The sequence below is a fragment of the Natator depressus genome, chromosome 12, assembly GCF_965152275.1.
Source record: "Natator depressus isolate rNatDep1 chromosome 12, rNatDep2.hap1, whole genome shotgun sequence".
Classification (NCBI taxonomy): Eukaryota; Metazoa; Chordata; order Testudines; family Cheloniidae; genus Natator; species Natator depressus.
The window spans coordinates 40,793,311-40,813,259 of NC_134245.1; the positions used below are offsets into that span (position 1 = coordinate 40,793,311).

The 19,949-nt window shown below is 58.5% G+C and overlaps 1 protein-coding gene across 2 annotated transcripts; it reads left to right on the forward strand.

Moving 5' to 3' along the window:
• The first annotated feature begins 1,586 nt into the window (after nt 1-1,586).
• On the forward strand, nt 1,587-19,707 carry HAS3 (hyaluronan synthase 3). Of its 2 annotated transcripts, none has more exons than XM_074968974.1 (4): nt 1,587-1,975; nt 13,820-14,440; nt 17,714-17,815; nt 18,740-19,707. In XM_074968974.1, the coding sequence occupies exons 2-4, from the start codon at nt 13,820-13,822 to the stop codon at nt 19,661-19,663; spliced, it is 1,647 nt and encodes a 548-aa protein (XP_074825075.1). In that variant the 5' UTR covers nt 1,587-1,975; the 3' UTR covers nt 19,664-19,707. The 2 variants fall into 2 exon arrangements, with proteins under 2 accessions (XP_074825075.1, XP_074825076.1); XM_074968975.1 differs by lacking the exon at nt 1,587-1,975 and adding an exon at nt 3,570-3,747.
• Nucleotides 19,708-19,949: the final 242 nt, after the last annotated feature.

Genomic DNA, 19,949 nt, shown 5'->3' on the forward strand with positions numbered 1-19,949 from the left:
AGCTGCCTTTGGCTCAGGTTCTGCAGGACTGGGCACTGCTGGGGCTGGGGCAGCTGCATACTGACCTCTTCGAAATAACCTGAGAACAAACATTAAAACCTGGGATCCCCGAGGCTTCTGCCTGGACCCCGCACCCCATCTGTGTGAGCCCAAAGCCCCCGGGTCCCTGCCTGGACCCAGCACCTCGTCCGTGTGAGCCCAAGGCCCCGCGTCCCTGCCTCGACCCAGCACCTCGTCCGTGTGAGCCCAAGGCCCCGCGTCCCTGCCTGGACCCAGCACCTCGTCCCTGTGAGCCCAAGGCCCCGCGTCCCTGTCTGGACCCAGCACCTCGTCCCTGTGAGCCCAAGGCCCCGCGTCCCTGTCTGGACCCAGCACCTCGTCCCTGTGAGCCCAAGGCCCCGGGTCCCTGTCTGGACCCAGCACCTCGTCCGTGTGAGCCCAAGGCCCCGGGTCCCTGTCTGGACCCAGCACCTCGTCCGTGTGAGCCCAAGGCCCCGGGTCCCTGTCTGGACCCAGCACCTCGTCCGTGTGAGCCCAAGGCCCCGCGTCCCTGCCTCGACCCAGCACCTCGTCCGTGTGAGCCCAAGGCCCCGCGTCCCTGCCTGGACCCAGCACCTCGTCCCTGTGAGCCCAAGGCCCCGCGTCCCTGTCTGGACCCAGCACCTCGTCCCTGTGAGCCCAAGGCCCCGCGTCCCTGTCTGGACCCAGCACCTCGTCCGTGTGAGCCCAAGGCCCCGGGTCCCTGTCTGGACCCAGCACCTCGTCCGTGTGAGCCCAAGGCCCCGGGTCCCTGTCTGGACCCAGCACCCCGTCCATGTGAGCCCAAAGCCCCTGTCTCTGCCTGGAGCCAGCTGAACACTTGTGTGAGCTACAAGGTCCCTAGATGTCCCGTCACACCCAGTCCTGCTAGTTGCTACCCCCCAGCACCGGTACCATATTCCCCGGTGCCTAGGGCTGCTGGGGCGTGCACGGCCCTGTCCCCAGCCCCTCTGGTGATCCGCAGCCATGCTGGCTCAGAGCGGAGCCTGCCAGGACACCTTCCCTTGGGCACCTGCACCGCAGCCCCCAGCTCAGCCCGCGGCCCACGCTCCTCGCCCCCGGGGTGATCACAGGGCCCGTCGCGCTGCCCCAGCGGGGCTGGGAGCCTTGTCGCAGCAGCGGATGGACGAGGGCAGATTTCCCCCAGCTGCCCCTGCGAGTGGCGGCGTTTCGGACACCCGGGTCTGTGGCAAGCACCGAGCCCTTTCGTTGCCCGTCGCCACGGCTGCGTAGCTGCTGGGCCAGCGGCCTCCCCCGGCGGGCAGTGCCACGGCTGCTCAAAGCCCCTGGGAGCTCCGGGGCAGGCCCGGGGCCAGGTGCTCTGCGCGGGCCCTGGGGAAATGCGATTCCGGGCCAGGGGCCAGGACCCCCAGGGTGGGGGCTGATTCGCAGCCCTCGCTGCCTCCCCGCCGCACCCTCGGCAAACCAGCCCGTTCCCTCGGCTCAGCACCTTGATCTGCCGCCGCCGGCGGGGGCCGGAGAAATGGTTTTATGGCGTCTAGGAATCGCTTTATAGTCTGGGCTTTGAACTGCGGGGAAGCGGCCGCCGGGTGCAGGCGCCTCGGGCTTGCCGGAGAGCGCCGGGGTGCCGCGGGGTCTGCGCCCGCGCGTGGGCGGCCCCCCTCCGGCTTACACCGGGCTCTGCTGCCCTGCGGCTTTGCCCGGGGAGGCCCCTTCTTCGGGGACCTGCCCGTTCGGCAGTGTCCATGCCTGAGCTCGCCCCGCCTCGGGCTCGCACCAGCGGAAGATTTCTGAATGACAAGTCTCTTTTAATGTTGTTTCCTGGGCTGCTGGCTGCAATTCTCCCGCTGCAGACAAGGGGGTTTCTGTGCAGGAGAAGACGGAAATTTTATTTATACCTTGGGAAGTGCTTCTGCAGGGAGCCCCGGGAAGGGAAGAAAGGTGAGGCGTCTGGGAGCTGCGTTTGCATCAGAAGGTAAGACCTTGCAGCGCTGCGATTTTACAGCGAGTTGGCCCGGGGGTTCCGCACCTGTTCAAACGCTACCTGGGAAGGAGCATAAAGGTTAAGTGTGTGTGTGTGTGTGTGTGTCTGTGCGTGCACGCGCCCTCGCTCCCCGCCCCCAGGCCCCCTGCACCTCCCTGCGCCCGGGCATCGCGCCAGAGGGTGCCGCGGTTGTCCTGTGCCCGACAGCGGAGGCAGGGAGAAGTCCCTGCCCTTCCCCCCGGCCCGGCACACCATGGAGCGGGGCCGTTCCAGCCGCGGCTTTCTGTGCAAACCCTCCCTGCCGCCGCCGGACGCCAGACCGGGCTGCAGGGGCGTGGGCGCGGCATGGCGACGGGGCCTTTGCGGGTTTCTGGCCCGAGCGGCCGGCAGGCTGACCCCGCGCCCGGAGCAGCCGGCTTGTAACAGGTGCATCCGGCCGGCGCGGGGCACCGGCTGCCCGGGGCTTCCGAGCAATTGCCCCCGGGGGCATTTCTCCAGGCAGTTCTCAGGGCGGCGGGTCTTTTCTCAGCGCTGCCCGCGACGGGCGCGGGCAAGGGCCTGCCTGCCGCCGGAGACGGGGCCGGGGACCGGCCTCCACCTGCACGGGGAGAGCTCGCGTCCCCTCCGGGGCTCTGCTGCCGGTCGGAAGCAGCAGCTTCCGCAGGAGGAAGCCGGGCCCCAGAGAAGCTCTCCGCCTCTTGGGGGGAGCTGGGCCCCGAGGCCAGGACGCTGGTCACGACCATCATCCTTCGCCTTGCTCCCAACCCCCCGGCGCCTGCCAGGATCCCCGGCCCCAGGGCAAGCTGGGCTCCGCAGGGGGAGGGACCCGCCAAGGCACGGAGCGCAGCCCCCGGCCGCTTCACACTCCCTGCGGCCCCCCATTGCCCTCCGCCCCGGGTCCCCGAGGGGAAGGCCTGGGGCTGGAACTCCGGCTTTGTGCGAGTGGCAAGGTGGGGGGAAGCCTGCGGGAAATGGCGCTGCTGGGAAGTGGGGGGGGGATTTTTTCGCCCTTTGCGCCTCAGAATGAGGACGGGCCTCGCTGCTCACTGCCCCAGGCGGGTGCAGGCAGGGGGGCGTCCCGCTGGGGCCTGCGAGCACACCCCGCACAAGCCCAGCCATAAGACGGCTGGCCACGCAGCCCGGGGCCCGCAGCAGAGGGACGTGAGGAGACCGTCGCCTGCTCGGCCGGGCTGTTGGGAACAGGACTCAGGCCGGCACGTCAGACATCCGCCCGAGCCCCGGTCTGGGGCTGACCCCGGCCCCTGGCACTTAGCTAGGAAACACGGTCTCTCTCTCCCTCGGAGGCCGCCTCCTGCCCCGGGCGGAGCTGAGCGCTCTGTGCCTTAGAGCAGCCAGCCCAGAACAAACCCCAACGTGCCCCTTCCCTGGCGGCTGCCCCTGGAGCTGGGTATCTCCCCTCTCCTTCAACGACCGACAGCACCAGGGAGAGGCGGCGGGGGGGGGGGGGAGGTTGGTTCTGGTGGCCCTGGCTGGTCGTTTTTGTGGCTCTCCTCTGGCCTCCCTCCAAGGTGTGCCCATCTTTCCCAAAGCGCAGCGCCCACAATTGGACACGGGACTCCAGCTGAGGCTGCAGCACTGCCCGGCAGAGCGGGACAATGACCTCCCGGCCCTCACATCCGACACTGCTGTGATACACGCCAGGACCCTGTCCGCCTTTTCCCAGTGGCCTTACGCTGCTGACACGTTCATTCTGTGACCCACTCTAATCTCCGATCCCTGCCTGCAGCCCTGCCGCCTACCCGGTTAGTCCCAGTTTGTCCTTGTGCCATTGATTTGTCCTTCCCATGCTCAGCACTTTGCACTTTCCTGTGCTGAATTTCATCTTGATTATTTCACACCAGTTCTCCAACGTAGCAAGATCCTTTTGAATTCTAACCCTGTCTTCCAAAGTGCTTGCAACCCCTCCCAGCTTGGTGTCAGCTGCAGATTTTATAAGCATATAGTGCACTCCATTATTCCAAATCATTGATGCGAACCAGCCTGGACAGTTGCTTGTGGGACCCCAATAGAGACGTCCCCCCAGTTTGACTGAACCACTGACAGTTACTCTTTGAGTACAGTCTTCCAACCAGTTTTGCACTCAATTTATAGTAATTTCATCTAGATCACAGTTCCCCAGTTCGCTTATGATAATGTCATATGGGGCTATGTCAAAAGCTTTGCTAAAATCAAGATCTATCACATCTGCTGCTTCCCCTCTACCCACTCCACCAGTAACCCTGTCAAAGACGGAAATTAGTGGGTTTGGCACGATTTGTTCCTGACAAATCCAAGCTGGCTGTTCATTATCACACTACTATCCTCTAAATAGTTACTAGGGCTGTCAAGCGATTAAAAAATTAATCATGATTAATTGTGCAATTAATCGCACTGTCAAACAACAGTAGAATACCATTTTTTGGATGTTTTCTACATTTTCAAATATACTGATTTCAGTTACAACACAGAATACACAGCGCACACCGCTCACTTTCTATTTATTTTTAATACAAATATTTGCACTGTAAAAACCAAAACCCAAACCACCAAATTCACCTCATCCAAGTACTGTCGTGCAATCTCTTTATCATGAAAGTTGAACTTACAAATGTCAAATTATGTACAAAAAAACCTGCATTCAAAAATAAAACCATGTAAAACTTTAGAGCCCACAAGTGCACTCAGTCCTACTTCAGCCAATCGCTCAGACAAACAAGTTGGTTACATTTGCAGGAGATCATGCTGCCTGCTTCTTCTTTACAATGTCACCAGAAAGTGAGAACAGGCGTTCGCATGGCACTGTTGTAACCGGTGTCGCAAGGTATTTACATGCCAGATGCTCTAAAGATTCATATTTCCCTGCATGCCTCAACCACCATTCCAGGGGACATGCGTCTGTGCTGATGACGGGTTCTGCTCGATAGCCATCCAGAGCAGTGCGGACCGACAGATGTTCATTTTCATCATCTGAGTCAGATGCCACCAGCAGAACGTTGATTGATTGATTGATTTTGGTGGTTTGGGGTCTGTAGTTTCCACATCAGAGTGTTGCTCTTTTAAGACTTCTGGAAGCATGCGCCACACCTCGTCCTTCTCAGGTTTTGGAAGGCACTTCAGAGTCTTAAACCTTGGGTTGAGTGTAGCTATCTTTAGAAATCTCACATTGGTACCTTCTTTGCGTTTTGTCAAATCTGCAGTGACAGTGTTTGTAAATCAATCAACAGGTGCTGGGTCGTCATCCGAGACTGCAATAGCATGAAATACAGGGCAGAATGCAGGAAAACAGAGCCGGGGACACACAATTCTCCCCCAAGGAGTTGGGTCACAAATTTAATTAACGCATAATTTTTTTAACAAACATCATCCATGGAAGCATGTCCTCTGGAATGGTGGCCGAAGCATGAAGGGACATACGAATGTATCTGGCATGTAAATACCTTGCTACGCTGGCTACAAAAGTCCCATGTGAACGCCTGTTCTCACTTTCAGGTGACATTGTAAAGAAGAAGCGGGCAGCATTGTCTCCTGCAAATGTAAACAAACTTGTTTCTCTGAGCAGTTGGCTGCACAAGAAGTAGGACTGAGTGGACTTGTAGGCTCTAGAGTTTCACACTGTTTTGTTATGGAGTGCAGTTATGGAACCCCCCAAAAATCTATATTTGTAAGTTGCACTTTCACGATAAAGAGATTGCACTGCAGTACTTGTATGCAGTGAATTGAAAAATACTATTTCCTTTGTTTGTCACTTTTACAGTGCAAATATTCGTAATAAAAATAATAGAAAGTGAGCACTGTGCACTTCGTATTCTGTGTTGGAATAGAAATCAGTATATTTGAAAATGTAGAAAAACATCCAAAAATATTTAATAAATTTCAATTGGTTTCTATTGTTTAACAGTTTGATTAATCACAATTTTTTTAATTGCAGTTAATTTTTTTGAGTTAATCACGTGAGTTAACTGCAGTTAATCGACAGCCCTAATATTTACCAATTGTTTGATTCATCACTTGTTCCAGTATTGTTCCAGGCATTGAAGTTAGGCTGACTGGTCTATAATTCCCTGGATCCTCTTTGTTCCCCTTTTTAAAGATTAGTTCTGTGTTTGCCCTTCTCCAGTCCTCTGGGACCTCTCCTGTCCTCCATGAGTTCTCAAAGATAATTGCTAACAGCTCGAAGGTTTCTTCTGCTGGTTCTTTCAATACCCTAGGGTGAATTCCATCAGGTTCTGCCGATTTCAATACATCTAACTTATCTTTATATTCTTTAACCTATTCTGGCTTATGTTTCTTCCCCCTTGTTAATATTAATTGTGTTAAGTATCTGGTCATAATTTACCTTTTTAGTGAAGACTGAAGCAAAATAGTCAGTAAACACCTCTGGCATCTTGAGGTCATCCATTATTAGCTCTCCTTGCCTTTTATGTCCCTTGATAGGTGTAACTCATGTTGTCCCTACATGCTTGTGCTCTTTTTTGTGTGCTCCTCCTTAGCAATTTGTCCATGTTTCCACTTTCTGTAGGATGATTTTTGATTTCCAGGTAATTCAAGAGCTCCTGATGCAGCCTTTCTGGCCTCTGACTAGTCTTCCTGTCTTTCCTTTGCATCAGGATAGTTTGTTGTTGCACCTGGTACTGTCTCTTTGAGAAACTGCCAGGTCTCTGGAATCCCCCCCTTTTTTTTTTTTTTAATTTTTTGATTTTCTTCCCATGGGACCTCACCTACCAGTTCTCAGAGTCTGTTAAAATGTGTTTTTGTAATCCATTGTCCTTATTCTGCTGCTCTCACACCTTCCTTAGACTCCTGAAGTCTGTCATTTCATGATCACTTTCACCCAAATTGCCTTCAACCTTCAGGTTTGCTACCAAAGCCTCCCTGTTGGTCAGGATCAAGCCTAAAATGGCAGCCCCCCTGCCTACATCCTGCATAGGGTGACCAGACAGCAAGTGTGAAAAATCAGGACAGGGGGCGGGGGGTAATAGGAGTCTATATAAGAAAAAGCCCCAAATATCAGGACTGTCCCTTTAAAATTGGGACATCTGGTCACCCTAAGCCTGCACCTTCCTGAAACCAGAAGTTATCACCAGGACATTTGAAGAACTTATTGGGCAGTTTGTGTTTTGCTGTATTACATTTCCAGCTGCTGTCTGGGCAGGGCAAGTGCCCCTGACTACTAGATCTTGTGTTTGGGATATTGCTATTTGTTCTAGAAATGCCTCACCCACCTCCTCTTACTAATTGGGTCCCTACTGACATCACCCCTATTTCCCCCCCTTTTATCTTCACCCAGAGCCTTTCAAATGCTCTGTCTCTTACCTCCTGGACCTCAGCACAGGGGTATATGTTCTTGGTATGTATTGCAACCCCCCTCCCTTTTCCCCGGTTTGTCCTCCTGAACAAGCTGCACCCCCTACACCAATGTCCCAGTCAGGAGACTTATCCCCCCCATGTCTCAGTGATGCCAGTGAAGTCATAAACCCGCAGAGCAGTTTGTGCCAGGTGCTCTGCTGGCAACCAGAGCAGGGACTTTCCAGTGTGGATTTTGACTAATCCTTGGGGGACTTCAGCCAGAGGAAACCTCCCATTGTGCCGGTCCTGCTACAGGCTCACGTAAAGCGAGGTCTGTAAAATGGGAGCAATCAGATGGGTCAATTAAACTGCCACCTCTGGGAATTCCAGTCAGCTGCTTGGTACAAAGTGAGCCCCATCGCTGTCTGCCTGCGCCTCCAGCTGTCATGTGCAGGAGGCTCCAGCTGCCTGGTCGGAGGAGAGGGATCCCCTGCCCCTCCACACCGTGCTGGGAGAGCAGTACCGGGGGGCAGTGTGTGGACCCTCAGTCTGCCCAAGGTTCTGGTCAAACCCAATGAAATCCCAGCAAGGAACAGGAGAGAGGCTCCTACCCCTCCCAACACCCTCAGCGGAGCACACAGGCCTCTGCAGGATTCTTTTCTGTCTTCTTAGAGGGAGGTGGCTCTTTTAATGATTTTATTCTCCCAGCTGGCCAGGTCCCCCAAAGGCCCACTCTAGTTTAGCAGCAGAGGTCACAGGAAGTGTCATCTCCCAGCACAATCTCTCCTTAAAACACTGGCTGGGTGGTCGTGTAGCCAGGGCCTAGGCTCGTTACCTGCCAGCCATGGCTACATCTGCCCCAATCACAGCTCTCCGACACGCCCTGCCGCACCAACTCCTGCCTAATGTGTTTGTCCTTGAATTCTGCTGCACTAATGCACTGGACTTTGATTTCACAGGTACCCCCCTGCACACCTCCACTCTCCCTCCCGCACCTCTGGCGGTGCCCCAAAGAGTGCTGGCTGGGGGGGAAATGAAGCACTGGCACCAGAGGTGTATCTTGTTCCCCTCTCACACCCCAAAAGCCGGAACTGGTTCTGCTGCCAGTTCCCGATAGATGCAGCCGAAGGCCGAGCCCAGTTCCGGAGAATTTCAGCCCAAAGGGTCAAAGTTTGGTTCAGGGCAATGCCCCTTTTCATGGAAAGGCGACACTAATCCAAGAGCTGGGCCTGGTGCTCGCTTATCTCTGTAACTTCCCCCGACACACCTGGCTCCGGCTCCAGGGCGGTTAACTTTGTGTCTCTGGTGGCGGAGAGCGGCTGTGTGCCAGGAACCTGGCTCCGAGCACCCTGCCCCTCCCTGGCGCGGGGACGTGAGAGACCCTTTCCAGTCTGTGTGCTGTGTGCAGAGGATGAGCAGCTCAGTCTCCGCCACGCTGCTCGGGCCCAGGAGCCAGGCCTGGGGAAAGGGACACAGCCAAGAGGTACAGTGTGCTGAATGGGACTTGCCCCAACCCAGCAGAGATCTGTAACCTTCGGGGTTGCTCTGGATCAGAGCTTGCATGCATTTGGCTACAAGAAACAGAACTGCAGCCCGAAGCTAGGCTCCAGGTCTCACTCTGGTGTGGGGGCAACCATGCTCCCCCCACTCCCATTCCACCTCCCCTCCCGCTGGCCTGTGCGCCGCTGCATGCCGCCCCCTCCCCTGGGAAGGGCTTCCCTTGCCCGCAGCACCTTCAACCCCCTCCTGAGCCCCTCGGGTCCTGCTCGGGCACCAGCTCCTGGGGGCCTCTCCTGCCGGGCTCTCAGGTACCCGGCTGTCCGGGAAACTCCATCTTCATCCTTAACCCCCGCAAGCCCTTCCCTGGCCCTGCAGGAGGGGAGCCTCTGGCCAGGACAGGGCCAGCGGGGTACTGAGGCCGAGAGAATAAGTGGGGTCCCGCGGGCAGCCTGGCGGAGACAGGGACAGAACCGGCCCGGTGCCCGGGGCACAAGCCCAGCCTGGCTGACGGGGCTGGGGGTTGCTTCACCAGGGAACGTGTCGGGCTCCCGGGCCGCTGGTTTGGCGGGAGCTCTGCCCAGCGTGCCCGGGGCCGGGCCGGCAGGAGCACGTGGAGGGCGGGCAAGGCGGCTCGCTGGGGGCTGAAGGGCGGCGCCCGCCCGTGGAGAGCCGGGCGAGAGGGGCGCCCCCGCCGGCCTCGGGGCGCCTCTCCCGGCTGGGCAGGCGGAGCCCCCGGGGGCTGCGGGCGGTGCCGGCTCAGCCGCTCCTTTAAAGGCGGCTCGGCCGGGCCGGGCTCAGAGCGGCGCGGGAGCCGGAGGCCGGTGCAGGCGGCGGGGAGTGGCGCGTCCCGGGGAGCCCGGCGGCACGGTGAGCGGGGGCGGGCGGGCGGGATCGCTGGTTCCTGCAGTCCGTGTCCGTGCCCGTGCCCGTGCCCGTGCCCGTGTCCGTGCCCCAGCGGCGGGGGCTGGCCGAGCCGGCCGGGGGCTCCGGAGCTGCGGACCGGGCTGCCGCACTGCAGGGTGAGAGGCGCCTCCTGCTCCCCCGCTGCCTTGTGCCCCGCAGGCTGCTCCGGGGTCCTGCCGGCCCCTCTCTCCGCTCCCTGCGTTGTGCCCGTCACCGGGTACCTGGGCCACCAGCCCCCGCCCAGTTGAGGCAGCCAGCTGGAATGGGCAGCCTCCGCCAGGAAGGTGCCCGGGCCCCTCTCGGCCCCACCTCCCCAGGCCCTGCTTTGCTGAGCCGCGCAGAGCTCACCCCCCGGGACCCCTCAGCAGGCGGGGAGGCTGGCAGGGTGCTGCACATCCCTGGGAGGGGAGCCCTCCGTGGGGCTCCCCCGAAATCCTCCTCCAGGTTCTCCTGCGTGGGGACCTCTTCTCCCTGGTGCTCTCCCAGCCAAGAGAACTGAGCTGAGCCTGCTCCCCCCCCATCCCTGCTGTGGGAATGACTGCTCCAGGCCCCAGCGCTGGTCTCCCACCCTGGGAGCCACTGTCCATCAGCCATGCCCAGATCTGTACAGCCCTTGGGGCAAAACGCCGGGCACTCCAGCAGTTCTGTAGGTTGCCTGGAGTGCCCTGGGCCCGTGCGAGCTAGTGCTGGGGAGATGCTCACAGGGCTCATAGACCCTTCCTTACACTGGGTTTCAGCCCCTGGTGTGCCAAGGCTGGTGGTTTGCGTAGCCCAGCTTTCTGCCTGGTGCCTCGTCCTCTGAGGCCTTGCGCATGACCCATAGCCAAGAGAAACACATAGGTGGACTAACAGAGAGTCCGGCTGCCTCGCGACCTGCATGTTCCCTGCTTCTCACGGGACACCAGGCTGGAGAAAGCACAAGCCAATGTGCTGCAGGGACCAGTCCTGCCCTGGCCTCTAGAGCGATGGAGCTGACCGCACCTAACAGGCCTCTTCCCTCCCTCAGAAGTCCCCAGGAGCCTTGTTGCAGGGTGGGGGAGGCTCTGGGGTGGGCCGGTACAAGGCAAACTTCTAAAAAGTTTTTCTTTAATGCATTGAGAGAAACAATCTGCAGCACAGCCTGGCTGGGGCTGGCGTGCGGGGGAGGAAGGTGTGTGTTGGGAATCTGGGACAGGGTGGAACTAGAGAGAGCCTGCCCAGCCAGGGCCCATCGCCCATGGGAGAGCAAGTGCGGGACTAAGAGAGAACCTGCCTGGCTTGGGGGAGAGGCTCTGGGGGTGAGGTGGGTCAGGGGCCAGTGGGAGGGACTATCAGAGAGCCTTCCCCGGCTGGTGCGGGGGCTGGGACCTGCCTGCTCCACCCATCAGGTTAGCCCCTGCCTTCTGGCACCTCACATGTGGTGCAGAAACAGGCCAGCAGGGCTGGTGGGTCCCTACCCCTCACACACAGGGATTGGCCTGACCTGGGGCACTGGGATAGCTGTGAAGTGCTATTGGCAGGAGAGGGCTTGGAGCTGGGTGGGAGGGTCAGTCATTCCTCTCTCGTAAGCCCATGGATGCCAAGAGCAGAGACTCCTCTTAGGAGTGGGATTGCCAAGCGGACAGGGACTCCCTGTGTTTATTCCCCACAGACACCCACCGGACCCAGGACCTCTGTAAGGGCAGCGAGCACCTGGCTGATCTATCGGTGCCATTTGTACAAGTGAATGCCGATGGCATACAGTCTGTCCTGCTGCGGGTCAGCTGGGAGCAGGATGAAGGCATCCTTCATGCCCTTCATTGTCCTTCAGCAAACCCAGGAGCTCTGCTCCGGTGGGGCCTGGCACCCAGCAGCCTGGGTGTGCAGGCGCCTGGGGAGGAGCCTGGATATCAGCTGGAAAAGCTCCAGGTGCCATAGCCCGCATGGCTGTTGGCAGCTCTGCAGCAACCCCTCTGGCTTCCCCCCCCCTTGTACGCCCTCTGTTATCAGATAGCCTCGCTTACCTGTGTGACTGGGAATGAAAGGCTGTTGGTCAAGTCTCCAGCTCTTCCCCCTGGGGACGCATGGCTCTGTGCTTTCCCACCAGTGATTGGCTCCCCAGGGCGAGACCACTGTCTGCAGCCCCCCTGTCCAGGCTTTGGGGGCTCTGGTTTCCTGTAGCTTGGGAGAGCCTCCCAGTGTCTCTGGCTGCTGACGTTCTTCGTCCCTCTGACACTGCTTGGTAGTAAGTGCAAGTGCAAAGCCAAATGCAAGCAGGCCTGAGGCCCCAGGATATGGGGCCGAGTCCCTCCATTGCACTGGCTTTGTACTAAGCTTTGGGATTTATTCCAGTAACCGTGCTCAGAAAGGAGCAAACAAACCCTCCAGGGGAGCGTGAGAGCCTGTGTCCTGCCCCGCAGCCACCATTGGGTGACAGAGGGTCTGTGTGTCCCTGATGGAGACCTGGGAACCTCCCTCCTCCAGGCCGGTGTTGTGGTCAGCAGCCTTGTGGCTGAGGAGGCCGTAGCTGGTCTCGTCACAAGACCCATACGAGCAGGCGGGCTACTGCTGAGTGTAGGGAGGCTGCACCTGAAGGACCAAAGGCAGAGCGGGGCTCTCTGACTCCACCCGTTCCCTTGGCTGGGCCCGTCCCAGAGGAACAGAATGTCATCTGGCTGACTGGGGAAGGCAACTCTTCCCCATTGTAGGGGGCGTGGATGGAGCAGGGTAGCTGCATTAGATCAGGAAAGGGACTGATAGCCCAGCCCCTCCTCACTAGGGACTAGGGATGCCAAGAGACAGACCTCTTCCTCTTTGCTGCAGGTCTGGGGAGCAATGCTGCTTGTCTGACTTGGGCATGCAGTTGCTGCGACTGCTTGTGCAAATGGCTGCCTATTTGTTTTTGCACACCGTTATGCAGTCCATGTGTCATGCACCATCAAGCAGTTGCACGCTCAGCTCTCTGAAGTGTTTGGCCCTGAGAGCCCAGAACCTGAAGCCTGTGTTCAAATTGTGTGGGGGTTTCCTGGCTGCTGGCATTTTACACCCTGCAGAGGGGAGCTGTTCCAAGGGCCTGCCTTTGAATGGCCAGCAACAGTGCACGATAGGTGGGCATCTGGCTGGGGTAACAGACACAACTCTGTGCATGGGAGGCGGAGTGTGTGTGATGTGTGTTGGGAGGGGAAATAATCCTTTCCTCCTGTGTTTGAAATGCTGTGGGCCAGCCTGGTTCCGGGATACAGAACCAGTGTCAAGTCATAGTCTGGCTTTGTGAAAAGTCTTTGGCCACTTCTGGGGAGAGGATGCTTTGATTTCTAGCACTAGTTCTGAGGAGACCTGAGATTGGCTGGGATTCACATGCAGAAACTGTAGGGAGAGTAGCCAACCTCTCTCTCCCCTTGAAAGGTCACCTGTGGCGTGGGTTGTGAAGCAGGAGAAACAGTCGCAGATACAACCAAACACTGAGTATTACTGCATGAGTAGCTGGCTGTGAACTGCTCCTGGGTGGTTCAGAGCTGAAGGTGACTCCCACATAGCCCACTAGCCTATCTCACGGGGGAGAGGGGAGTTTGGGATCCCTGCAGAGGGGGTTAGCCAGCACTTCTGGCAGCTGCTAGAACAGACCCCAGCTCCTTCACTCCTGGGGAAAGTGAGTGTCCTGAGCGTTTGAACAGCGCCGCCCTGGGTGTGGCGACAGCCGTGTGCATGGCGCTTTCCAGAGTGCAGACAGAGGCTGCCGCAAAGGGCTTGGCTTGCCAGCTAACCGAGGCACCGAGCGATGGCAGGCCCTTGTCTGAGACCTGGAGAGCAGGAGGGCACTAGGGGGCTGACCTGGCAATCCCCATTGGCCTGAAAGGGACTGCGAAGTCTCCAATGCACTTCAGGCTGGCCCAGGGCTCTGGACTATTGCTTCATCCTAGCTGGAGCTGGCTGGGAATGGGACCCCCCCTCTCCTTCTGTAGCACCCTCCCCTGGTCCTGCCTTCAGTACCCACTTGGCATGCTGCTAGAATGAAGGTCCCCTGCTTTGACAGCTGGGTGACTGGAGGAAGGATTGCTTGGAACCCCTGGGCAGCACCTTTGCTTCTGTGATGTGAAGAGCGAGGCCTTGCTGTCCTGGACCTCAGCCTGCTCTGTGGGCTTTGTGTTGCACCCCTAACAGAGCCTCTGGTACCTTCTCTTTGGACAGATGCCAGTGAGCTTCACCACAGCCCTTCGTGTTTTTGGTACCAGCCTCTTCGCCTTGGTGGTGCTGGGAGGCATTCTTGCAGCCTACATCACTGGCTACCAGTTCATCCACACCGAGAAGCACTACCTCTCCTTTGGCCTGTATGGTGCCATCCTGGGCCTTCACCTCTTCATCCAGAGCCTCTTTGCCTTCCTGGAGCACCGGCACATGCGGCTCGAGGGGCGGCCCCTGAAGCTGCACCGCTCTGTGGCGCTCTGCATCGCCGCCTACCAGGAGGACCCTGACTACCTGAAGAAATGCCTGCGCTCAGTGAAGCGCATCTCCTTCCCCGACCTCCAGGTGGTGATGGTGGTGGATGGCAATGGCCAGGATGACACCTACATGCTGGAGATCTTCAATGAGATCCTGGGCTCCGAGAAAACAGGCTGCTACATCTGGAAGAGCAACTTCCATGAGAGGGGAGAGGGCGAGACGGAGAGCAGCCTCCAAGAGGGCATGGGGCACATCCAGCAGCTGGTGCGGAACAGCACCTACTCCTGCATCTTGCAGAAGTGGGGGGGGAAGCGCGAGGTGATGTACACAGCCTTCCAAGCACTCGGGGACTCCGTGGACTACATCCAGGTGGGTGGCCAGCTCCTGGGGACAGCTGGAGAGTGTAACAGCACGGGAGAGGGGTGACACTCCCACCTTGGAGGGCACGTTGCAAGGAACGGTGACCACACTGTGCTGGCTGGGCTTTCCACGCAGCTCTCATGCTAACCAGTGGGAAGCGGTTTTATTTTTCTTTGCTTTGAAATACTAAGTGAGGAGGGGCTGGGGCGGCGGAATCTGCTGCCCCAGGACAGGGACAGCACAGCCTTCACTGCACCTTGCCTGAGCAGGAGGGAACACAAGGCTAGGCCGAGAGTCCCAGCTGATGCACCAAGGATTGGCTGGGTCAGGCAGACTGGAGAGCCAGAGCAAGGATGGGTTAGTGGCGAAGGCTGAGAGTTGGGATGCTGCACTCCCAGCTGACTCATGGCAGGGTCCAGTCCTGGCTCCATACTCACCTTCTCCGTATCCAGCCCAGCCTTCCTGTGGGCAGGGAGGGGACTGGATTCATTTGAGATCCTCTAACAGGCAGTGCTAGAGCAGGGAGTCTGGGCTGGCTCATGCTCACTGTGGCTGTGTACGTAGCCGTGCTTCAGGCAGGCTGCTCAGGGCACGTGGGGGATGCAGCCGTGGCACAGTCACTGTCCTCAGTCCTGTCCCTTTCCTTTGTGCAGCCCCTGCCAGCTCATTCGTGTCCTGCCTACTGCCAGTTCCACCTCTGCTTGGCCAGCTGTGTGCAGGGAGCCTGGGGCTCTGCTCCGTAGGGCTCCTCCAGCTTACCCAGTTATTGCCTGCTGGCGGGGCATGTGTTCCTAATCTGGACTCTCTCCAGCTCTGTTCTGTACAAAGACCTCATTCCCACAGTGATCCCCCCCGCCCAGCAAGGACTGAATTACCCAGGGTCGTTAATGTGAGCCATTGGAGGGGTAACCCTGGCTCAAAAGGCTTAGTCCAATAGACAGATGCCCAGAAGTTCAGATGCTCTTGGGTTGCAGGTCTGGTCTGGAGCTCTCCCAAGAACAGGATTTGAATTTTCTCGCCCCTCGTGCTTCCTATTGGGGTCCCAGCAGCAGCTATGAGGTGTGAGCCTGTGCAACCTGCCCCTGGGGGAAATACAAGCTCCTTAGGCCAGGGTTAGGGAGAAGCTAAGGGAAGGAAAAGAGGTGACTAGGTAACAAGGTAACTAGGTGCCAGGTAACAACTTGCGCAACTGCCCAGGGGAATAGCACTCAACCTGGGGGAATACCATGTGTGGGACTAACCCATTTGGCTGCATCCCTTAAACTGACACCCAGCCCCAAAGTGCACCCCAAGGTCACTCAGCAGCTCAGGAAAGTGAGAGCATGTGCTGGGTCAGTGAGTAGTAGCTGTATTCACAGGAGCGGGAGACGCTTGGAGCCCTGCATGTGGGAGGCAGAAATTGGCTCTTTGGGGAAGGAGGGTGCTGGAGCTCTCTCTGCAAACCCTTGGGATAGCCAAGCACAGGGCAGTGCAACCCTCTCTTCCCACTGGGTTGAGAGAGTCCAGAGCAGCTGTCACACAGAGGATCCTGCCTGGGCCAGCCTGCGATGAGTGGGCAGTGGCCAAGCAGGCAGACTGGGTCCCTCCCACTCCTGCCTTGAGACATCCTCTCCAAGAATGGGACTTGGGGAGTGCAGGGCCATTGTCCCTGGGGAGGGATCGCTGCTCCTCTTTCCTGGCAGTGAGGCACTAGCAAAGGGCCACCCTGCCCTGGACGTGGTGCATTGGAGAGCCAGTGTTCATGCACCAGGTCCGTAGTGCCACAGATGTACAGGCCACCTAGAAAGAGGCGGCGATGGAGGAGACTGCAGGATGGGCAAGGCTGGAGGAGGACAGGGCTGTACCCCGGGTGGTACAGGGGAGCGGAGCTCAGGATGGTTTCCTGCTTGCCACAGAATCCTAGGTGGAAAAGCCCATCTACCCTAGACCCTCCCTGCCAGGGCCAGGCTCTGCTCCAGGTCTTTGTCCTGTCCAGTGTTCAGTGGCTGGGGCAGCAGGCCTTTCCCTTGGGAGATGATTCCACAGCCCCCATTAGGAAGCGTTCCCTGATCTCCTTATGAGTGAATCGCCCTGGCTGGCCTGTGCCCCGGCTCTCCAAAGACCCAGCTAGGTGAGACCGAACCAATCCCTCTCCTTGCTCTTCTCTGACCTCCCTTCAGTTTGTCACCCTCTTTTTTGGCATTGATCCCTGCTCTGACCCCCCAGTGCCGTACAGAGAGGGCCTGACTGCTGTGACCCCTCTGCATGTGTGGGGCCCTCCCTCACAGGTCAGGCCTCTGCCCATTCCTCGCTGCTCCAGGAGTGTGCAGGTGGCTCTTACCAAGGTGTCGGGCATGAGAAAACTGCGTCAGTCCATTGAGGAATCCCTGCACAGGTGTTTGGGGACTTGGCAGGCTCCCAGGTACTTGTTGTTCTGGGACCCATGCATTAGCCAGAATGGCTGGAGGGCGCTTTGCCCGGAGAGGAGAAAGGCCGTCTCTGTGCTCCCCTTGCCAGGCCAGCAGCCTTGCCAAGGTGCATGGCATTTCCGTGCACTGCCACAAGCAGGAACTGCTGTTCCCCGGCAAGCACCGAGCAGTTCCCTGCTTGGGGATGCATGCCCTAGCCATGGTCATTTGCTCTTTGGGCCCTGTGAGATGCTAACCCTGCAGTAAATGCCCAATGCCTGGACTGTGCCAGGTCTCCCTACTGATCCTCTAGCACTGCCACTTCAGCTCCTGGAGGCAGAACTGCCTCATGACCTCTTCCCCCTCACCCCTTAGTGAGACCCTTCACCTTTGCCTCATAGTGCACCCCTGCCCCCTAGCGGCAGACTCCTCTTCCCTGCCAAAACTTCATAGCATAAAGGCATGTCTCTCTTCCCTCCAGCCCCCTCTGTGGCACATCCCCTGCCTGGGGCTCAGAACTAGGGCCCCAGTTGCCCCTGTGCTCTGCATGGTTCTGTGAGCCCAGAGCAAGGTGGAGAGGTGATTTGGGCAGTACCATGCTGTTCCCCTGCAGGAGCCTGTATGTTGCGTGCTCCTGAGTCAGGTTGTCTGGCTGCTGTACGCCCTGTGCAGCCTCTCAGAATGGACTCCTGGAGCAGTCCCTGTAGGTCCCAGCGTGTCCGTGGCAGGATGGGTCTCTTCCCCTAGGACTTGTTCTGCGGTGCTTTCTGGTCTAGTTCTAAGTGACGCAGCCTTTGCTGGATGCAGGACTGGAGGCTGGGCTCCCCTGGCATGTGTGGAAGGGAGCAGGAGGGTTAGGCTGAGCAGACCGTGACGATTTCTCTCTGCTCGGTAGGTGTGTGACTCAGACACGGTCCTGGACCCGGCCTGCACAGTGGAGATGCTGCGCATTTTGGAGGAGGATCCGCAGGTGGGCGCAGTTGGTGGAGATGTTCAGGTACAAACACAAGGGTTGTAGCCAATGGCACGTGAGCTGAGTGAGACTTCCCTGAAATCCCAGGGAATGCTGGGCCAACGGGGGTAGGGTGGGGGGATCGCTTGGGGTTGGGTGCCAGGTTCAAAGTGAGCCTGGCTGTGCTGCTGCTGAGTGGGTGGGGAACAAGTCCCTGTGCCAGTGCTGGGAGGGAGGGGCATATCCAGGCATGGGGATGCCAAGGCAAGAGGCTCTATAAAATCCTCGGGTAGAGGGAGCATCCTGGAGCAGCCCAGGAAGGGATGCTGCTCTGGAGGGTGGCTGCAGCTTTTGCCGTGGCTCAGAGCCAGGCAGAACACCAGTCTGCTGGCACATGCTTTGGCAGTGATCATGAGGCCCACCTGGAGTGGCGGCTCCGCATGGCAGTGCAGGTTCTGTCCTCACCGCGTAGGCACAACCACTGGGGAGGGGAGGGGCAATGTCCCTCTGCCCCCATTGCACTGCTGCCTGCTGTGGGGCTCCTCTGTGACTGGTGTGAGGCTGGCAGGTGCCTAGTGAAAGGCAGGGAACCGCCTCCTTGAGTAACTGGGCAGCAGGGCTGAGGTCCTGGAGGCACCTCCCCAAGAGCCTCATTTCTCCTTAGAACGGCCACGGTGCCTGTCTGTGTGCTGGTCTCTGCCCTGCAGGCCTGGCTGCGTGCACAGGAAAACCTGGCTACTGCTGTTGCTCTGAGAGCAAGGGCCTCTCACCTGCCCCTCTGGGCTGCTGTCCTCTTGCAGCAGGGCTCCCCTGCAATGGCAAGCCCTGGGGTGAGGGCAGACTGTGGGAGCTTCTGGATGGGAGACACTGGGCTGCAGTGCAGATGCTGCTCTCCTTGCCTCGGCTGGGGAGGGAAGCCCTGCAGGGCTATTTACTAATGGTGTCTCCTTACACGTGTTGCCTTCCCAGATCCTGAACAAGTATGACTCGTGGATCTCCTTCCTGAGCAGCGTGCGGTACTGGATGGCCTTCAACGTGGAGCGGGCCTGCCAGTCCTACTTTGGCTGCGTCCAGTGCATCAGCGGCCCCCTGGGCATGTACCGCAACACCCTCCTGCAGCAGTTCCTGGAGGACTGGTACAATCAGAAGTTTCTTGGTAGCAAGTGCAGCTTTGGGGATGACCGACACCTCACCAATCGTGTCTTGAGCCTTGGGTATAGGACTAAGTACACCGCCCGCTCCAAGTGCCTGACCGAGACTCCCACCAAATACCTCCGCTGGCTCAACCAGCAGACTCGCTGGAGCAAGTCCTACTTCAGGGAGTGGCTCTACAACGCCTTATGGTTCCACAAGCACCACCTCTGGATGACCTATGAGTCCGTGGTGACTGGCTTCTTCCCCTTCTTCCTCATTGCCACGGTCATCCAGCTGTTCTACCGTGGCCGCATCTGGAATATCCTCCTCTTCCTCCTGACCGTGCAGCTGGTGGGGATCATCAAGGCCACCTACGCCTGCTTCCTCCGGGGCAATGCAGAGATGATCTTTATGTCCCTCTACTCCCTGCTCTATATGTCCAGCCTCCTGCCAGCCAAAATGTTCGCCATTGCCACCATCAACAAGTCGGGCTGGGGCACCTCTGGCCGCAAAACCATTGTGGTCAACTTCATCGGCCTCATCCCCGTTTCTGTGTGGGTCGCTGTCCTGCTGGGAGGCCTGGCCTACACAGCGTACTGCCAGGACCTCTTCAGCGAGACGGACCTGGCCTTCCTCATCTCTGGCGCCATCTTGTACGGCTGCTACTGGATGGCGCTCCTCATGCTCTACATGGCCATCATTGCCCGGCGCTGTGGGAAGCGGCAGGAGCAGAGCAGTCTGGCTTTTGCCGAGGTGTGACAGGTGGCGGGGCTCTGGATGAAGTGGGGAAAGTGCAATGGGAAAGGATTAGTGCTGCCGCCACGCATTGTTTGGGGGCAGCCAGGTGGAGGGCGGGGGAGGAGATGGGATTTTATTTGTGGGTTTTTAAATTGCTGTCCAAGGAATGAGTTCCTGGGCTAATGAGTCTGAATGCCACCTGAGGAGAAGCTGCCTGTTGTCCAGCAGAGAACGCTCCAAGTAGCCTGGGCCACACACACCCGCCCACAGGTGCAGTGACTCCAGTGTTTTGAGGCCCATTCTACTG

Excerpts from the sequence above, each read along its gene's own strand:
- HAS3 (XM_074968974.1), top strand. The coding sequence starts at position 13,820 with ATGCCAGTGAGCTTCACCACAGCCCTTCGTGTTTTTGGTACCAGCCTC. Across the intron at positions 14,441-17,713 it reads ACTCCGTGGACTACATCCAG|GTGTGTGACTCAGACACGGT; the intron begins GTGGGTGGCCAG and ends TCTGCTCGGTAG. Across the intron at positions 17,816-18,739 it reads CAGTTGGTGGAGATGTTCAG|ATCCTGAACAAGTATGACTC; the intron begins GTACAAACACAA and ends TTGCCTTCCCAG.